Source organism: Sceloporus occidentalis, unplaced genomic scaffold (genome assembly GCF_023333645.1).
Source record: "Sceloporus occidentalis isolate IW3139 unplaced genomic scaffold, rSceOcc1.0.p SCAF_46, whole genome shotgun sequence".
NCBI classification, from domain to species: domain Eukaryota; kingdom Metazoa; phylum Chordata; class Lepidosauria; order Squamata; family Phrynosomatidae; genus Sceloporus; species Sceloporus occidentalis.
In genome coordinates this window covers 2,449,034-2,465,879 of record NW_028317026.1, presented here as the reverse complement: position 1 = coordinate 2,465,879, position 16,846 = coordinate 2,449,034, and the positions used below count along the sequence as shown (strand labels likewise).

The following is a 16,846-nucleotide window of genomic DNA, read 5'->3' as shown; positions in this document are numbered from 1 at the left end:
GTCCAGTAGAATAAAACTACACCACTGTACGGTTATTGTCTTTAGCAGCAACTACCATGAAAATCCCACCAACTTGTCAGGTGGCCAACTCAAAGTATAACCAGAAGCTTTGAAAGTAGACATGGGGTAACATGACCCTCTTTGGCCTCATGTACACTCAAACATGATCCCCCAGTTCCATATCAAAAATCATTACATGTTAACCTTTAATCTGCCCTGGGCTTGGTATGACCTATAAGCATGCTTTGTACTGGCAGGACTTTCATCATGTAACCAGTGTTGATTTTGTTTGATCCCTAGATACTGACACCCCCACTGAGATTTGACTAGCTAACTAAGCCACGCCGACTTCTGACATTTTAACAATTTTGACTTTAAAAGCAAGGTGCATTCTATCATACCCACTGACATTGGTCTGATCTTTGACTTCTCTGATCTTACAAAAAATAATGTGGCTAAGTAATTTATTGGTCAGATCATGAATCTTTCCAGTTTACAGATGTCTGTGGCGTGTGTAGAGAAATACATATATATAAGTATCAAGCACCACAGGCAGCACCCCACCACACAGATTTCTAACAGAGACAGCTATATAAAATACATATTATTTGTTCATATCCAAGCCAGATAAAAACCTATTGTAAATAGCATCTCCTCCACAGGGTGTTCAGTTTTTACAGAAGGAGGTATTATCCCTTATTGTTATTTTATTTTTATTATTTTTTATAATTACTATGATAAATATTACTATTCTTGTGAACACAGAGCACATTCTATATATGCATTGATATATTTTTTATATAGCGCCAACAATTTATGCGGCGATTTTTACAGTACAAACATTCAAAGTTTATGACGCCAATACATTAGGTAAACAGATCCTCCTCCCAGGCTTATAATCGTATACATACCTATAGATAGAAAACAAGAATAGCTATACTGTCTATCGATATTTTACTCCCAGGATTCTGGATCTTTATTTTCAAAAGGTTTAATTCTATCAAATACATCCTTTCTTGATCATTTACCAAAGGGCCAGAGTCTGCATCACCATCAACCAACTGTGAGAGTGTTGTAGAAGTAAGTGAGTTGAGGGACAGCTAAGGAAGGCAAACACTGCTCCAGATGGGTACAACATAGACCTGTTTGCTTGAGTGAGAAGAAGAGATGGAGCCTTACAAACAAACCCACTGTGACATGAAGACTGATAATGTATTACAAACAATCCCCAGCATCTTGTAATGTGCTCCTGAAACAGCAGATTAATAGTGAACATCAGGAACTTTTTCTTTCGCACAGCCGTCCTTTTCTTTCCTTATTAGCCTGCAGTCTCACACTTGACATCTGGCAGAAAAATACACTTTTTCCTCTAGTGTTTAAAGCCCCTACATTTATTTGAAATACTTGTACGCAGAAAATAAAGTCTACTGCTTTTGATTATTCGTTTTATACACATGCCGTTTTACATCTTATATCTTGTACCTAATGACATTTTATTTTAATGTTACGTTTTTTTCAAACTATTTTTAAACTGTTCCTATCATATTTTCTGGCAATGCTAGTCGAACATTCTGGGGCAAAAAGTAAGCCATAGTATAAGGTAATTCCCTAGTTGTCCATAATATAACATGCAATCATCAATCTTTATTGAAACAGCCGATTCCCCTAGGGGTTCCTTTTTTCTTTAATATGGAAGCTTGAAAATTAAAGTAGACACCCAAAGAAGAAACTATTTTGTACTAAAATATAAGATTGTAATATGAGATGCCCAAGTCGAAATCCTTTTCCTAAGCGACACATTGAAAAAGAAGTGAAATGACATAAACTGTATTTATACTTTCGTTTCGTGATAATGATCTTTCTGCACATTGTTGGACTAGCACAGGTTTCCAGCGATGGAATCAATGAACAGTAACACAGTTGGTTAAAGTAAATTAAAGTTCATGTAAATTCTCCCAGCAGAGGTTAATTCGTGAAGGGGATTTAAACATGCATTATGCACGAGGCTATCCTCAATCTAAGACGAGACCCAGGAGTGACTAAGGTTTGAATCTTTATTTCAGGAATAACTGGGAGTAGATGAACGGAATGGTTCTCATCTGCCATCAAATTCTATGTACCTATAGTCATACCTGGAAACTCTGAAGACGAGAATCACAGCTGAGTACCAGGGCTCTAGGGCAACTCTTTATTTTATTGGAAAGCTCACATTTGAATGACGGGATAGACGATGGCAAGAATAAAAAAACAGAATAAGATCAAAACAGAATAAGATCAGTGTCATTCTATTTGGTTATTGTGTCCCAATTGAAATCACTGACAATATGGAAAAGCACATTCTCAGATATGTACATCATCTTTGCTGTATCTAACACATTATATCCCTCAATGCCTGAAGTGTAAGCTTATTGGCTGATCCTACTGCATGACAAGTTGACTCTGACATCACCGATGCCTAGAATGGATTCTGTCGGTGTCTCTACAAATACCCCTGCTGCAAGAGAGGGGCTTCGTCCACCAAGTGGTCCCAAACTGGGCGCCCACATCACCCAGCACACGAAGTACTGTGCAGATGCTATGCAGATACATAGCTAAATTACACTACAGCAACTAAGCAGCTAGTGGGGGCCCCTCGCCACCAGTGGCCCTGGGGTAATTGCCCTATTTGCTTCATTGTTAATCTGCCCCTGCCCATGGTATAGCGTTTGGGGGCAGATCTATTTTAAAGTTAGTGAATACTGAAAAGGGTAAAACATGGACAGAAATGTGCATAGAACAGGCAGCCCTTTAATGTAGTTTCATTTCTCATGGGTAGGTACATGGATACATTTTACAGTGCCTGCCTTGGAGCCCCATGAGACTAATTTGTCAATGTTCTGGTGACACAGTGACACTATGCCTTATAATCCTGGCGGTTCGCCAAGAAATACCAACACTACAATGAGCCATTGTCAAACCAGGCTGCCACTCAAACTTTTTTTTCCTTCGCCTTTTGCTCGACCTCTTTACATTTCTGTACAAATAGAAAAATGATAACTGAACAATTTGCAGCTAGCACATGTATGACATCTAAACGCATTAGGGAAATAACCAGCAAAATAGAATCCATTTTACTGAAAGAACAAAAAAACGCAAATAGCAGGCAGCTCCTGCAAGAAATCCTGACATTTTCAAGAACACTTGTGCATGTTGTCATTACGAAACAGTGTCAACATTGATGAGAGAGATCCTCAATTCAGCTGTCCTTTCGTGGGCTCACTGCTGCTTTTCTTCGAGAAGTAATCCTTTGATTGCCAGAGACAGACTTCATTAGCCCACACACAAACGCCAATTTTCTTTCTTTCGATGACATTTTAGGACCTTTGACAGTTTTTTTTTGTAGACTTAAGTTATATCTGCTCAGTTCCCTTAGATGCAAGCAGAAGTAGTCTAATCTTTTCAGCGGTGAATGCCAAAACTCCTAGTCTCCATCTATTCCAACCAGGTGCCCCGTTGTTCCTTTTCAATACATTTCTTCCTGCAGACTGTGATAAATGAATGTCAAAATGAAAGAGAAGTTAAAAAATACCATCAGTGAGATAAAAGGGAATGTAAAAGTCCTTTTCCCATAAAAAAATATTTCAAATTCTTATAAAAAAAGCATCATATATATACTCTTTCAATGTAATCATATTAGGCGCTACATATATTAATATATATATATGTATATAGAGTATTTATGCTTTATGTGAACTACTTTTTATTTTTAAAGGGGAAGATTTAAAGCATACCATTAAATAATAATGATAATAATGTAAAATTTAATGCAGCAATCTTAATATATTCCTTGTGTAGCAGCATTTTATTTTTTGCTATTTTTTAAGGGCACTCTACTCATTATCATTAATGATAGAGTATATTAATCACAATTGTGTTGGAGGACATGTATTGTAATACATGTATTGATATTTCAAAACAATATACCCCTTCCCTTCGCCTATCTACCCAAAAATGCCCTATACCTTTGTATTGGTATGTAAAACATGTATAGAGTTGCTAACCAATGAGAGCCACAACTTGCAACACCCATAGAACCCGTGACATACCAATTGTTTTTACAAAAATCTTGGAAAGCTGTACCTAGCCATATGATGCCAATTGGAAACCTATCACCTAAGCCATTGCCACTTTTGGATATCCCAGCTAATGCATGGAGGAGTAGAGTTGTCATCCCTGAATTTAAACTGTGAAATTACCTTTTAGCGCATACAAGTATTTAAACTTTGGGCCTTTTGGGAAATATTATACTGTCTTAAAGGGACACCCATGAACGGTAATTTCTGATCACATTTAATGCTCTGCTCAAATCTATTTGTAAAGTAGTATAAGTATATTGTTTTCACAATTTAGAATAAGTAAATTAGTCTTCTTCAGTCGTTATTGCTCTCAAGTACATTATACTCCTCCACCTCCTCTATATAGGTTATTCACCATGATTACTGCCTTGGGTGTTGTGCTGGTGGGACTAAGGCTTTTCTTGTGTGAGCGAGGAAATACATATTGTGCATAACAAGCTCTATAACAAGTTATATAATTCACACTTGTAATGTTTGTTGTGTTTATTGAAATCTCTTGTTGATGTGTACCATGCCATATTCAGGAAACCCAAGGAGTTTTGTAGCCTGCTATATCCGGTTCATAGAGTTTGAGGTTTCTAGGTTTTCTGTCTTTTTCCACGGCCAGACTTTAATAAATTATACTCATAGTTCCTAAGCAGACTTCAATCTGCATTTCATTCACAATGAATAATGCAATGAGTAATTGCTTGTCATTACCGCTAATAGGAGGTTCATGGAAGTAGCTCAGATATAATTTCCAAGGCTCCAGCTTTTAGAATTGCTACATTCGGAGGGGGGCGCTGATTTAAACTCATCCAAGGTCAATGCAGCAGTTAAGCCTCTGAGGAAGTAAAAAAAAAAAAGCCAATTAAAATACAATTTCATTCAGGTCTTCAGTGGGAAACAATCTAAATCTCAGGATGAAATGTGTGTTTTGTGTCTACACAGGCAAAAATAAATTAATGAAAAATTGTAATGAACAAAAAAACGGTTGCATGTTCTTTGTTAGCAAATGAATCACCTATGCGTAATGGCCAAAATAAACAGTTTATTGTTCTTTTCCTAGGACCTCCAGGACAACGAGGAAAAAGGGGCAGAAGAGGTGAACCTGGTAAGTCTTTCTTAATGATTTCTATATTTATCAACAGTTGAAAGGGAATCCATCACTTTATTTCATATAATGCAAATCTACATGCCAAATGTGCATAATCTGCATAAAAAATCCATAACGTGTATTGTCAGCATTGACGAATTTTTGTGTTGTTGGCTACTTTGGCAAAAATAAAACTTTGACATTAAATCCTGAATCAAAATCTTTAGAGGAAAATGTGTGTTGCCAAAGTTCTAATCCCTGACATCAATAAATTCTAATGTGTTAAATGTATTTTTTTGATGACCACTGTGGATTAAGTAGTAGTGTGAACATGTGGTTTTCCACTTTTAGTAACCCTCCTCAGAAAAACAGGGTTAGACTTTTACACTAGATTTCTTTTCTCCAAAATGGTTTGTTTCCAGCTTTTGAAGTCACGCCTGCCATTTGGTGAGAAATAAAGGTGTCATACAATATATCTCACAACTAATGCTGTACTGATGAAATACTAAGGTCTCCTGCTAACATCATTGAAAACACAGATCGGATGTTTCCAGTTGGCCAAACAACCTTGATTTTGATTGGCAAATCATTTCTTTCATTGCCATCTAGCGATGGGCCTTTTTGAAAGCATGTAGGGTGCGCTAATCAGTGCAAGGTGAGAGTATCATGTAACAAAATGTGACACTTTAATAGCTACTTTTTTATTATATTCATGGTGAGGCAGGTGATGAAAGGAAAGCTCCAGAGGGCTATGTGAAAACATTTCCAGAAAACTGGTAGAGACTGGAAAATTAATCTCACTCAAATTAAATCCAGACGTGGGACTTTCGCCAGGTCTGAAGGCGTTGTCCAAATAGGTCTACCATCTTCAAGAGATCCATGACAGAGGAGAGGATGTGTTTGAGTTAAGGCCCATATTCAGACTTTTCTCTCCCTCTTTTGTCGCTGTCTGTACTGGTAGTGAAGCTTATTGACCTTGCCTTCTGGTGGTCTTTGGCATTCTTGGACTTGCTGTGAATCCATGAAATGGGAATGTATTGCAGGATGTGATACACAGAGCATTCACAGCATGATCTAGAATAATAAGAATCTAATACCAGACTTTACCACACATGGAGACATGTGTTCACAAAATATGGGCCTCTCAGATAGTTTGGCCACTTTGATGCCTATTTACTCCTGATGTCCATAATATTGTATCATTATTTGATAAATTAAACATGAATGAGCGGTGACAAGTAAACTATACTTTAATTAGAAATAAAAACTGGTTGGTTGAAGTAAATAAGCATGACATGCATTAGACAAGCTAAAAAATCATTAAATGTTTACGTGGACATTTTGACTTATGTAGGTCTGTATATTCTCCCCTAGTTATTCCACTGACTTTCATCATAATCACTAAGGACTATGATGGATGCATTAGCATCAGTCAACATGATATTACCAGTTCTGCACAACTAAGTTTATCTTCTTACTTAGTTCCCATCTTTTAAGAGAAAGATGTAAATCGGAGGGAATAGGCCACTGCAAGGGATTAATTAATCATAAAACAATCAAGAATACTGTTGTAAGCAGAGCATGCAGAGGGGTGAACCAACTTTTGTTCATTGGGTTCAGTTTAGTTTCAGATTTTGAATTAGTTATTTTAAAAGTGCTTTTGAGTTTTCCACTTGAGTTGTCCTGATTACATTTGCAATGTGGTGCCCTGCTGGCTTATTTCATATGTCCTGTACTTTGCAATAAAGTGGTCTGGATGCTCAACAGAACTATATAGTGTTTTATATTATACATTGCATAGCCTGTATATTATGTCTACTTTTATTAACTACCAGCTTAGTACACACGTTTTGTATTGAAAAGTAAGTGAAACCTTTGTGGAAAAAATAAATTACAATGTTACAGGTTTGACTTTAGCCATTATTTTAATCTGTTTAAGCCTTTAGGCTTAAAACAAATGGATAAAAAAAATTCTAGGGCAAAATCCCTGCTTTTGTGTCATGTAAGGAATAAGTGTCATAAAACACATGATCAAAGAATGTTTTCTGGGAAGGGTTTTAGCATTTGATTTACTTTTGATTTTTGCCCTAACATTAATTTCTTTTTCTTTTGTCTTTTCACAGGACCCCCTGTAAGTATTTCAAACCTTTTCAGACTGGTTAAACTAAAAATATTTGAAGATGTGAAAATGATCACCTGTTTGACCTGTTAAAATCGTAAGTGACTTTGTACTGTGCCTTACCCGACTTTAATCAGCATCTATTGTCTGTACACTACACCACATGAGTATGATTAATTTAACCCTGGCACAATTTAAAACCACGGAGTGTTTTGTTTGATTCCAGGGTCTTAAAATCATAAGTATTTATGCCCATCCACATGCAAAGGGAAGTAGCCACAAGGTAGGCTTTGTGGTGAACTTTTCAATAACTGTCCCTTATGCAACCATTAGCTTTCACAAGCCTTTGCCATGGACACATATGGGTTTATTTCACTAAAGGCAGGTATTAAAGGAGGGTTCTGATTTTAACTCCAATGTGAAGGGCTTTGATGGCCCTGTATAATGCATAATGCAGTGGGTGAGGAGACTGAATAAATCCCACTGACTTGACGATGCACTATACACATACCTGAAAACGTTTAAGCTCTGGCTACCTGGGTGTAAATTGGCGGACCGGATGGCTTTGTGGGACACACACCCATTTAAGGGGGAAATAGGCAGGGAGCGGGGCGTGTCAGGACCCTGCTCCTGCGACCTGGCAGATTTGGGTTTTCGCCCAGAGAACCGGAGAAGTGGTGAAAAAACCCCAGAGAGTTCCCAGGTATGACTATACAGGCCCAACCAAGCTTTTCTTGCCACAGAAGCCTATTGCGGTTGAGACTTCATAATGTGTGGTGAAGTCAAGAAGTTGAAACCACAACTCTCATGCAAAGTCTCCTGAGAACTCTTCTGTAGTGGATAAACCCCCATTTCATATGTATAGCAATGGCTGAACATTTAAAAAGCTGAGAATTGACTATTGACCCTTAGTATCAAAGGTATGTCTGACCTTCTTGTCAACCTACTTCTGGCAGTCTAGGTTCTGTGATTCATTATGAAGGTAATGGGTTTTTTGGGATTCTTTTTCTACTAGCAAAGCACATGAAAAGGGAACACTTGATGGCTTTCACTGCTTGGAGATATAGTTTAAGAGCAGATAAAGAACCAAGCCTCCCTAACCTTTCACCACAGCACATGAATGTCCTCATATATTTACTCCCAACAGGGTGATGTGGTGATCTTTTGATTCCACCATTTACATCGCACTCTCCCCTCTTAATCCACCTAGTTCCTGGAATTAGAACATAAATCTTGATGTCAATTGAACTGGAGAGCTTTTTTTACCCCATTTAAGTTGTTAGAGTGATGTTGTCAATGACAGGCCATTTTGAGGATTTGAGTCTTATTCTTGGCTCTTTTTTCCAGGTTGAAATGGCAATTGTCATATTTCACACTAATTTTGTGGTACTTGACCCTCCAAATAGATGATTTTCCTCTCATATGTTATAATTGATATCTGGGGTTAGTTAGGATACTCTGTAAATAATCTACAAATAATATAGTATATATCAGTTAAAAGAAGCTAAAAACTGTTAAACCAACTAACTTGATCTTTCCCTACCATTTTAAATGGTTGGTAACATGGTTTCTTTTTGTTGTCATAAACTTCAACATCTTCAAAAGAAACATCAAAAGAAGTTGCAAAAAACACATCCATTTGAAACATGTTCACCTAAGCCAATGAAGCAAGCACTTCATAAACCAGTTTCAAAATAGTGCAGTTGTTTAAAAAAAATCCTGCATCTTAAGAAGGCACCTTTACTGGAGCTTCATGTATGCTACAATCACCTTTGAAATCTACAATTGGCCAATTACAGAGCCCTGGATATTTAATATGTTAGCTTCCTAGATATAGGCATGTATAATACTTGGAATTTCACTTGTACTATTATTGGTCCTGGAGCATTTGACACTAATAGCAAATGTGACTGAAAAGACATGTCAAAATCAGTGGGAATACAGCATGACTTGTTGTGACCCCCCCACCCTGTTTTAGTCGATCAAACATTTCAAAAACTAAAACAAGTCAAGATGCAGTGATGAGTTTACAATTTGATTGAATAAACAGAAGATGTTATTTATTATTATTATTATTATTATCCTTTATTTATATAGCGCCAACAGTTTACGCAGCGCTTAATACAATACATAAATTCAAGGGATATGACAAGACAAGAATTGACAGACAAAGACAAACCGATACATTAGGTGGAGAGAGCCCTGCTCGCAAGCTTACAATCTAGAGGGAAATGGGGTGACAAACATAAGGCATAGAGAAAGGGTGAGAGGTATTGTGGGGGTTGTATCGATGACAAGGAAGTTCTAGCAGCTAAGATGGTATGCTTCTCTGAAGAAGTGGGTTTTTAGATGTTTCTTGAAAGTTGGGAGGGAGGGAGAATGCTGAAGGTTCCTTGGGAGTAGATTCCAGAGATATTTGACATTTTGTGGTAGTTGATTAGTACTGTGATTATAAACCAGTGGAGATTTAATGGCCCAATCCATATCACTATGTTTAACAGAATTCTAAGCAGAAATAAATCACTTTATTTGTGACCTTTTCAAAGGTTAGAGGGAAGACTGACCTTATACCTCCCAATTTTGCAATGTACCCTTGTAATGAACTACCAAAAGTCAGGCCACCATTTTTTCACTCCGGGTCTCTATTTAGGGCTTAGACCACAACGTTGTTTCAGAACATCATGTTTATTCCCAAATACGTCCTCCACATTAAAAAGGTCTAGATCTCTTACCCCAGATCCACCCTTGTTAAAAAGTACAGCTTCCACTGGCCCTATGTTATAAGACCCTACATTGAAAGCAACCCATCAGTATTTAAGGAAAGTATGTGGCAGAGTACACCAGTATGGGACTGTGGGGTCCTTGAGCCACTCCAGAGGCTGGACCCCATTAAAATATACTGGCTGTACCCCTCTAATGGCAGTGATAACAAAAGTGCTCCATACAGTAGGAATGTCCCTACATATGGCTCTGTATACAGATCTACCATTTACAGTACATGTAGGTAAAGAAAGTGGTCTAATTAACACATATGGTTGCATATTGGTTCAAGTGTAAATGTTATAATGACTTCTGTCTTTCACCTGACATTGGTTATCAGGTCCATCTAAGTGGTCTACATCCTGTTGGGTTCAGTGTTGATGTGCTGGAATTCTGAAACCCTTTATGACCATGTTTTGCTAAAAAAATTAAGCCACAGTATAATTTTCTTGAAGATTTTACATTTATTTCTTCATCTAAGACAAGCAGTATATTTTCCCCATAAACAAGGGAGTACAACCAAACTCACTGTTTGAAGAGCCTCCATTTTGACAATCCTATATAAGAATAGCACTTTATTGTATGTAAAATAAATTGTTTGGGAAAATTGTGGTACTCCATAGAGCACATATTCTTCATGTTTTTTTAATTATCTCTATTTAAATTATGGTATGCAAATGTTTATTTTTCATGCATCAAGGAATGCATGTGCATTCACTGGAGTAGAAGGTAACCCAGTGTAGGTCTTAATCATTTTTAAATACAGATCATGCAGAGGTGTTAAAATGTGTCCTATGGGACCTCTAGTATAACAGGCTAAAGAGCTGTGCTTTAAAGTGAACATGTAAATGAAAAGGATTTATGAAACACCTGGCTGACTGCAGATTTAATCAATGTTTGCATGCCTGCTTACAGAACCGTCGAGATTTACATACACATTATTGGTAGTGAAGTTCTTATATTAATTTAAAAAAAATTTGTACACAACAAAAAATGTTGATAACATTAAGCAATAGAAGAAGTGGGGATATGCCCCTTGGGTTTCTCGTTGGGCCACTACCCAAAACAATGTGCGCCGGATCCGACACTTCCCCTTTAAGAAGGCCACAGCCAGGTCCTCCTCCCGGACAACGTGGGTGCAAGTGATGTCACCGACGCCAATTTATGGGCCTATAACCTCTGGTGAACCCAGAAATGCCATATAAAGGCATTTTGTCCACTCTCATGCTTGCCCTTGATTGCTGTAGCCATCATGTGTTTGTGTTCCAGTGATTGTTTGGTGTATTTGACCCAGCTTGTCCTTGCTCTTGCTTCTGACTCCTGTTCCTGTTTGGCTTGACTTGGCTAGACCTCCTTCTACAACTTGTTTTACGATTTTGGCTCAGTCGCCCTTGTTCTGGTTCTGTGGTTGTGGTCCAGTTTCTGATATTGGATTCTAGTCCTCATGTCATAAACGTTATAGTGCTTTAGCTCCCTTTTACCTGAGGCCAGAGTGTGTTGAGTAAGGCAATTTTTTAGAGGGCTATGTTACTTGGTCAGATGTTTTTTTTGCAGACGGGTTTTAGAAGACAAACCTCTTTCACAGAACTACTTTATATATATATATAAAAAATAAATATATATATATATATATATATAAAAAAGTGTTATCTAAAATTCAAAAGGTGCCAGGGACCCGTACAAGCATAGTGCCCTGGGCCAGCCTGGCCTTGTTGGTTCTAATTACTATAGACATTCAATCAAGCTGCATTATAAATCACTGGCATCTAATTGTCACTTATGTTGTTGCTGTAAATCACTTCCTAAAGGGAAAGTATCTAATCCATGTCCTAAAGTGCCATAATCCTAAAAGTTTCAGAATTTTTCTAATTCATAAGTAATCAAACAATAATATAAAATTTCAATGCCAAACTAAAATATAAATAAAATTAGGGCTGAAACAACGAATCGATAAAATCGATAATAATCGATAACGGAAATCGTTGTCGCCGATTTCCGTTATCGATTAATCGAGTGATCGATTAGTTGTTGGAGAACTTGGCTCGTTTTACCTCCTCCGCGAGCGTTTCCCGGCTTCTGCTACGCGCGCTGCAGTCTCCGCCTTCTTTGAGCTACGTGACGCGCTTCAATGTTGGCCTGCCGTTCGAATAAAGTTTTCAACTTCTTGAAGCTTGGAAGTGGAACGAGTCCATAGCTGAGGTAAGTGATTCTCTATGTGAGAGTGTCAGAGTGGGAGACTGGGTGCAGGGCTGGGTGTGAGTGGGGATGCAGGGCAGGGCAGAGTGTAAGTGTGGGTGCAGGGCAGAGTGGGGGTGGCGGTGCAGGGCAGAGTGGGGGTGCAGGGCAGAGTGGGGGTGGGGGTGCAGGGCAGAGTGTGGGTTCAGGGCAGAGTGGGAGACTGGGTTCAGGGCAGAGTGGGAGACTGGGTGCAGGGTGGGGGTGTGGGTGCAGGGCAGGGTGTGAGTGTGGGTGCAGGGCAGGGTGCAGAGCAGAGTGGGAGACTGGGTGCAGGGCAGGGTGTGAGTGTGGGTGCAGGGCAGGGTGTGAGTGTGGGTGCAGGGTGGGGGTGGAGGGCAGAGTTTGGGTGCAGGGCAGAGTGGGAGACTGGGTGCAAAGTGCTGGGTGCAGGGTGCAAAGTGCTGGGTGCAAAGTGTTGGGTGCTGGGTGCAAAGTGTTGGGTGCTGGGTGCAGGGTGCAAAGTGTTGGGTGCTGGGTGCAAAGTGCTGGGTGCAAAGTGTTGGGTGCAAAGTGCTGGGTGCTGGGTGCAAAGTGCTGGGTGCAGGGTGCAAAGTGCCGGGGCAAAGTGAGTGGTTTAGGTATTAAAACTAGTTTGATAAATATTGTGTTTGGGTTCTCGTAACAAAATAAGAATGTTAATGTAAATTTTAAGTTGTTTTTTAACATCCAGTTCATTACATTTTAAATAAACGAAAAGTTTGCATATTGGTTTTTTTTTTTGTTATCCGATTAATCGATAAATCGAAAAAATAATCGGCCAACTAATCGATTATTAAAATAATCATAAGTTGCAGCCCTACATAAAATAAAATTAACTAAATATATAAATAAATAATTCTGGATTAGCAACACATGTGATGTATTTAATGACTTTAAGGAATATTTCTATCAAGAAAATTATTAATTCATGAGAGTATTTAAAAGTCAGATTTTATAAGCTTTGGCTATGGATTTACAACTTGTTTTTGTAATGAAGAATACAGGGAGCAAACACACTTAGTTGTTCCATAACATGGTACAAGTGCATTTCCATTGAAAGTCTCTTTTTTAATGTGTTTATCATATGTAGGAGTAGACTCAGCATAAACAGGCGGACAGAACAATAACTTCCTTGTAGGGTTCCATAGTTGCATTTAGCTGTCTATTAAAGTTTATTAGACCGCATGGAAATTCCTGTAGAATGATTCTTGGAAAATAAAATCTTGAGAAGAGTATATTATAGGAGAACTCCAGACTTGACCTTACATATATTTATTGGCAGGCTGTGATAGTCAGAACCAGTGCTGGAGGCTTTTAAGATCATTTGAAGAGAGTCTACAAAGCATACAGTCCAGCGCCACATAGGTTTTATTCTTATAACCATGCTATGATTGCCTCCTGTAGGGTTAAATGTACATTTTAATCAAGCAATAAATAACATAGGATCAAACTAAATTATACCATGCATCTCTACCATCTTAGATGTAGACTATCTAATCCCATACTCTCTCCTATTTTGAGTGGTTGCAGGCACGAAGCCACAGACACCGTAATAATAATAGGTCATTATAACGGGATACTATTATTATTGTGCTTTGTGGAATTTTCTTAACAATAATATTAGTGGAGAGGTGTCGGTAAGAGAGCATCCCTCATCACCAGTGTTCAAATGTGCTACAGTTTAGGTTTTCAATATTTACTTGCGTTGACATAAGCAGTTTCTTCCATCACTAGCAGAGACGCAAACTAAAATCTGTGAGAATGTAAAAAGAACCAAGTCCAGGGAACCTCTGCTCCGAGGAATAAAACAACGATAAAATAAGTAGAACCATAGAAATATAGAAAGTGAAGACATATAAGAACCATTCAGCCCATCCAGTCTGCCCAACCTCTGAATACTTTCCTCAGTCTGTGGCTACGTAAGTACACACAATAGTTTTCGCTAGGTGTGAGTCTTCTCCTTTATTTCAATACGTAGTATGAAGGGCCGATCGTAGCCAGTTTTTTCCTACTAGAAGGCTGAGTTGGCCCATATAATATAGAATAGATTCCAGGTAGAGTACTTGAATGTGACCTTACCTGTACAGAACTGGATCATTTTTTTGTTGAAGGAGAAACATTCTACAGGGATGGAACTCTAAAATGAATAGTGAGAAGTACAAGTACAAATGTTCCAGCGTAGGTGATCCACTAACTTGCAAAGTCATGGTATAGTGAATAAACATTATATTGATCACTGTTATTCACTACAAAATAAACAGTCCTATGGTTTTTTTTTTAAATAAAATAATTTATTTTATGAACTGCCTTTAAGATATTTCAGGCTGCTTTTACTGAGCCAAGAAACTATCACAGGCCATTTAAAAAAAAAATAAAAAAAAAAATTCCGACAATAGAAACTACTGCATGATTTCAAAGCTAGCTGCTAACAATTTTAATCAAAAGGTTTTGAAGATGTTGAACAAATCAGCTGCCAGTTGGGATTTAAAATTAGATGCGCTGTGTGATTTACCAGTCATTTTTATATCATGGCTCTCAGGATACAACGTTCTCCCAGCTGTGTGAGACCATCAAAGTTTTTGACACATCTTGAACTAATTTCATATTTTCTTGTATTTTTTTACAGTTACGAAAAGATACTAGGAAATTAAGTATCATGGAAGAAATTAGTAGACACCTTACTTATAACAAGTAGTTTTGGGGCAAATTGAGGAATCAGCAGGAATATCCCTTTGGTGTCTATGGGGATTTTGCCCTTTTAGAACTCCCCAGTACCCTAGAATTATAAAAATACCCACAATTCCTCCTTCCAGTCTCAGCGGCAGATTCAGCTACAAGATTTTATACATGCAGTGGTGCCATCATCCCATCATTATCTGCATAATGCCAGGACATGAGATAATATCAATATTATGCATTTAACCTTAAGTGGGGAAATATGGGGAAGTGGGGCAATTTGTGTTTTAATCTTTTTCTTTTGTCTTCAGTTATGTTGCAAATATTAGACGTAAATAAAATATTAGGTGATACAATAGTAGCAAATATACTATGTATTACAGATATTATTTGTGTATGAAATGCTACTAGGCACATAATATAAAGCACTCAGTCTCTTCCAATGTGGAGTCACACTAAGTCTCATTGGAGTTCTAGTAAGAATTAAGCCCCCACTTATTGTTCCTTAATAAAGTGTAAGTCTTTTCCTCCTTTAGTTTTCATGCCTCTCAAGTTTCCCAGGGACAGTCCAGTTTTTGGGTACTATCCTACTGTCCTGGGAGCAATAGGGATGATGGGCTTCCTTTGATCTCCCCTGACCACCCCAGATTGCTGTAAAATCAATGGCAATCTGTGCTGTTGCAGAACAGATCTCCATTGCAGTTCCCTCATGGCCACCTTGCGATGCTCTGCAGCTCAGTCCGACAAGGCGGTTCTTTGTGTAAGGTGCTGGGCGATCCCATCCCGGCCTGGCCTTTGCTGATGTCAGTTCCACTCCCTCCTCTAGCTTCACTTCCTAACACAAGTGTGCCAATTCGGACACCTGAAGTGTTGGGAGTTGTGTGTTTTCTTTTAGCGTTTCTGTGTGTCAACGGGAAATGCCTATTAGATATAGAGGGAACCTTTGGGGGGTTTTCCCCAATGATCTCTAACTGGACACTGACAGATTCTTATAGCTTGGATGTAGCAGTGTCTACTGGTAGTCATCTATGGTGCCTGATCCCAGGAAGCTGCCAAAGCCCTCTACAACACATTTTAAACTGTGACTAGGATAATTTAAAAGACTTGATATAAGATCAGAAAGTAACATTTACTAAAATCAAAGCTGAGACGCAAAATGTATTTTAACCATTACATTATTTATAAAATAAAAAACCTGAGCATCATTCCCTCTTGGACTAGAACATTATAAATGTAGAATGTTTGTGCTGAAAGGCTTTCCATGCTACTATAGCAATTATAGACATATCTAATGTCTTCTCTTGCATGTTCAGCACCTGTCTAAGATATATTCTGTAATCTCTTGATTAAAAACATTAAAACCAGTCCATACAACACGCCAACCAATCACTTCTGACCTGTGATCCAGAAAAACATTCGCCAGTAAAGGCTCAGTAACACTTTGATCTTCAATAGCTTTAGATTACTTCAACTGTTTCTATATACCATTGATATATGCGACTTGGCTCCCTTTCTCTGTCTACTGTTAATACTCCAAGAAATTCCATTTATGTATCCTCTAACTTATATATTATGTACGTTGACCTAGGAATTCTATTTGCAGTTGTATGTCCAGAGCAATGATTTAAGAGTGTAAGCACGTGCAATAAATAAACTCGGAACTAGGATCTCTTATTCCCAAAACGTGGACAGCTTTGGTCTGTGCTAAGCAATTTGTCACTTTTTCCCATGGTCAGTCACACTGATTTCACAGACAATTCCTGTGTCGTACAAAATACAGTTATCAACCATGAGAGAGATAAATGCAAGGGGGGGGGTGATTCATGCTTTGGCATAATCTCTTTGATCAAGAAAGGTTTTTATTTTTTCAATATTTGAGAGAAA

The 16,846-nt window shown here is 38.1% G+C and overlaps 1 protein-coding gene across 1 annotated transcript in view; it reads left to right on the top strand.

The window, feature by feature from the left end:
• The window catches only part of LOC149289327 (uncharacterized), a 195,414-nt gene that overhangs the window by 104,996 nt on the left and 73,572 nt on the right, over positions 1 to 16,846 (top strand). Inside the window, exons 3-4 of the mRNA XM_089490723.1 lie at positions 5,164 to 5,208; positions 7,314 to 7,321. Coding sequence (XP_089346849.1) covers positions 5,164 to 5,208; positions 7,314 to 7,321 — 53 coding nt within the window. The remainder of the gene's footprint in view (positions 1 to 5,163; positions 5,209 to 7,313; positions 7,322 to 16,846) is intronic.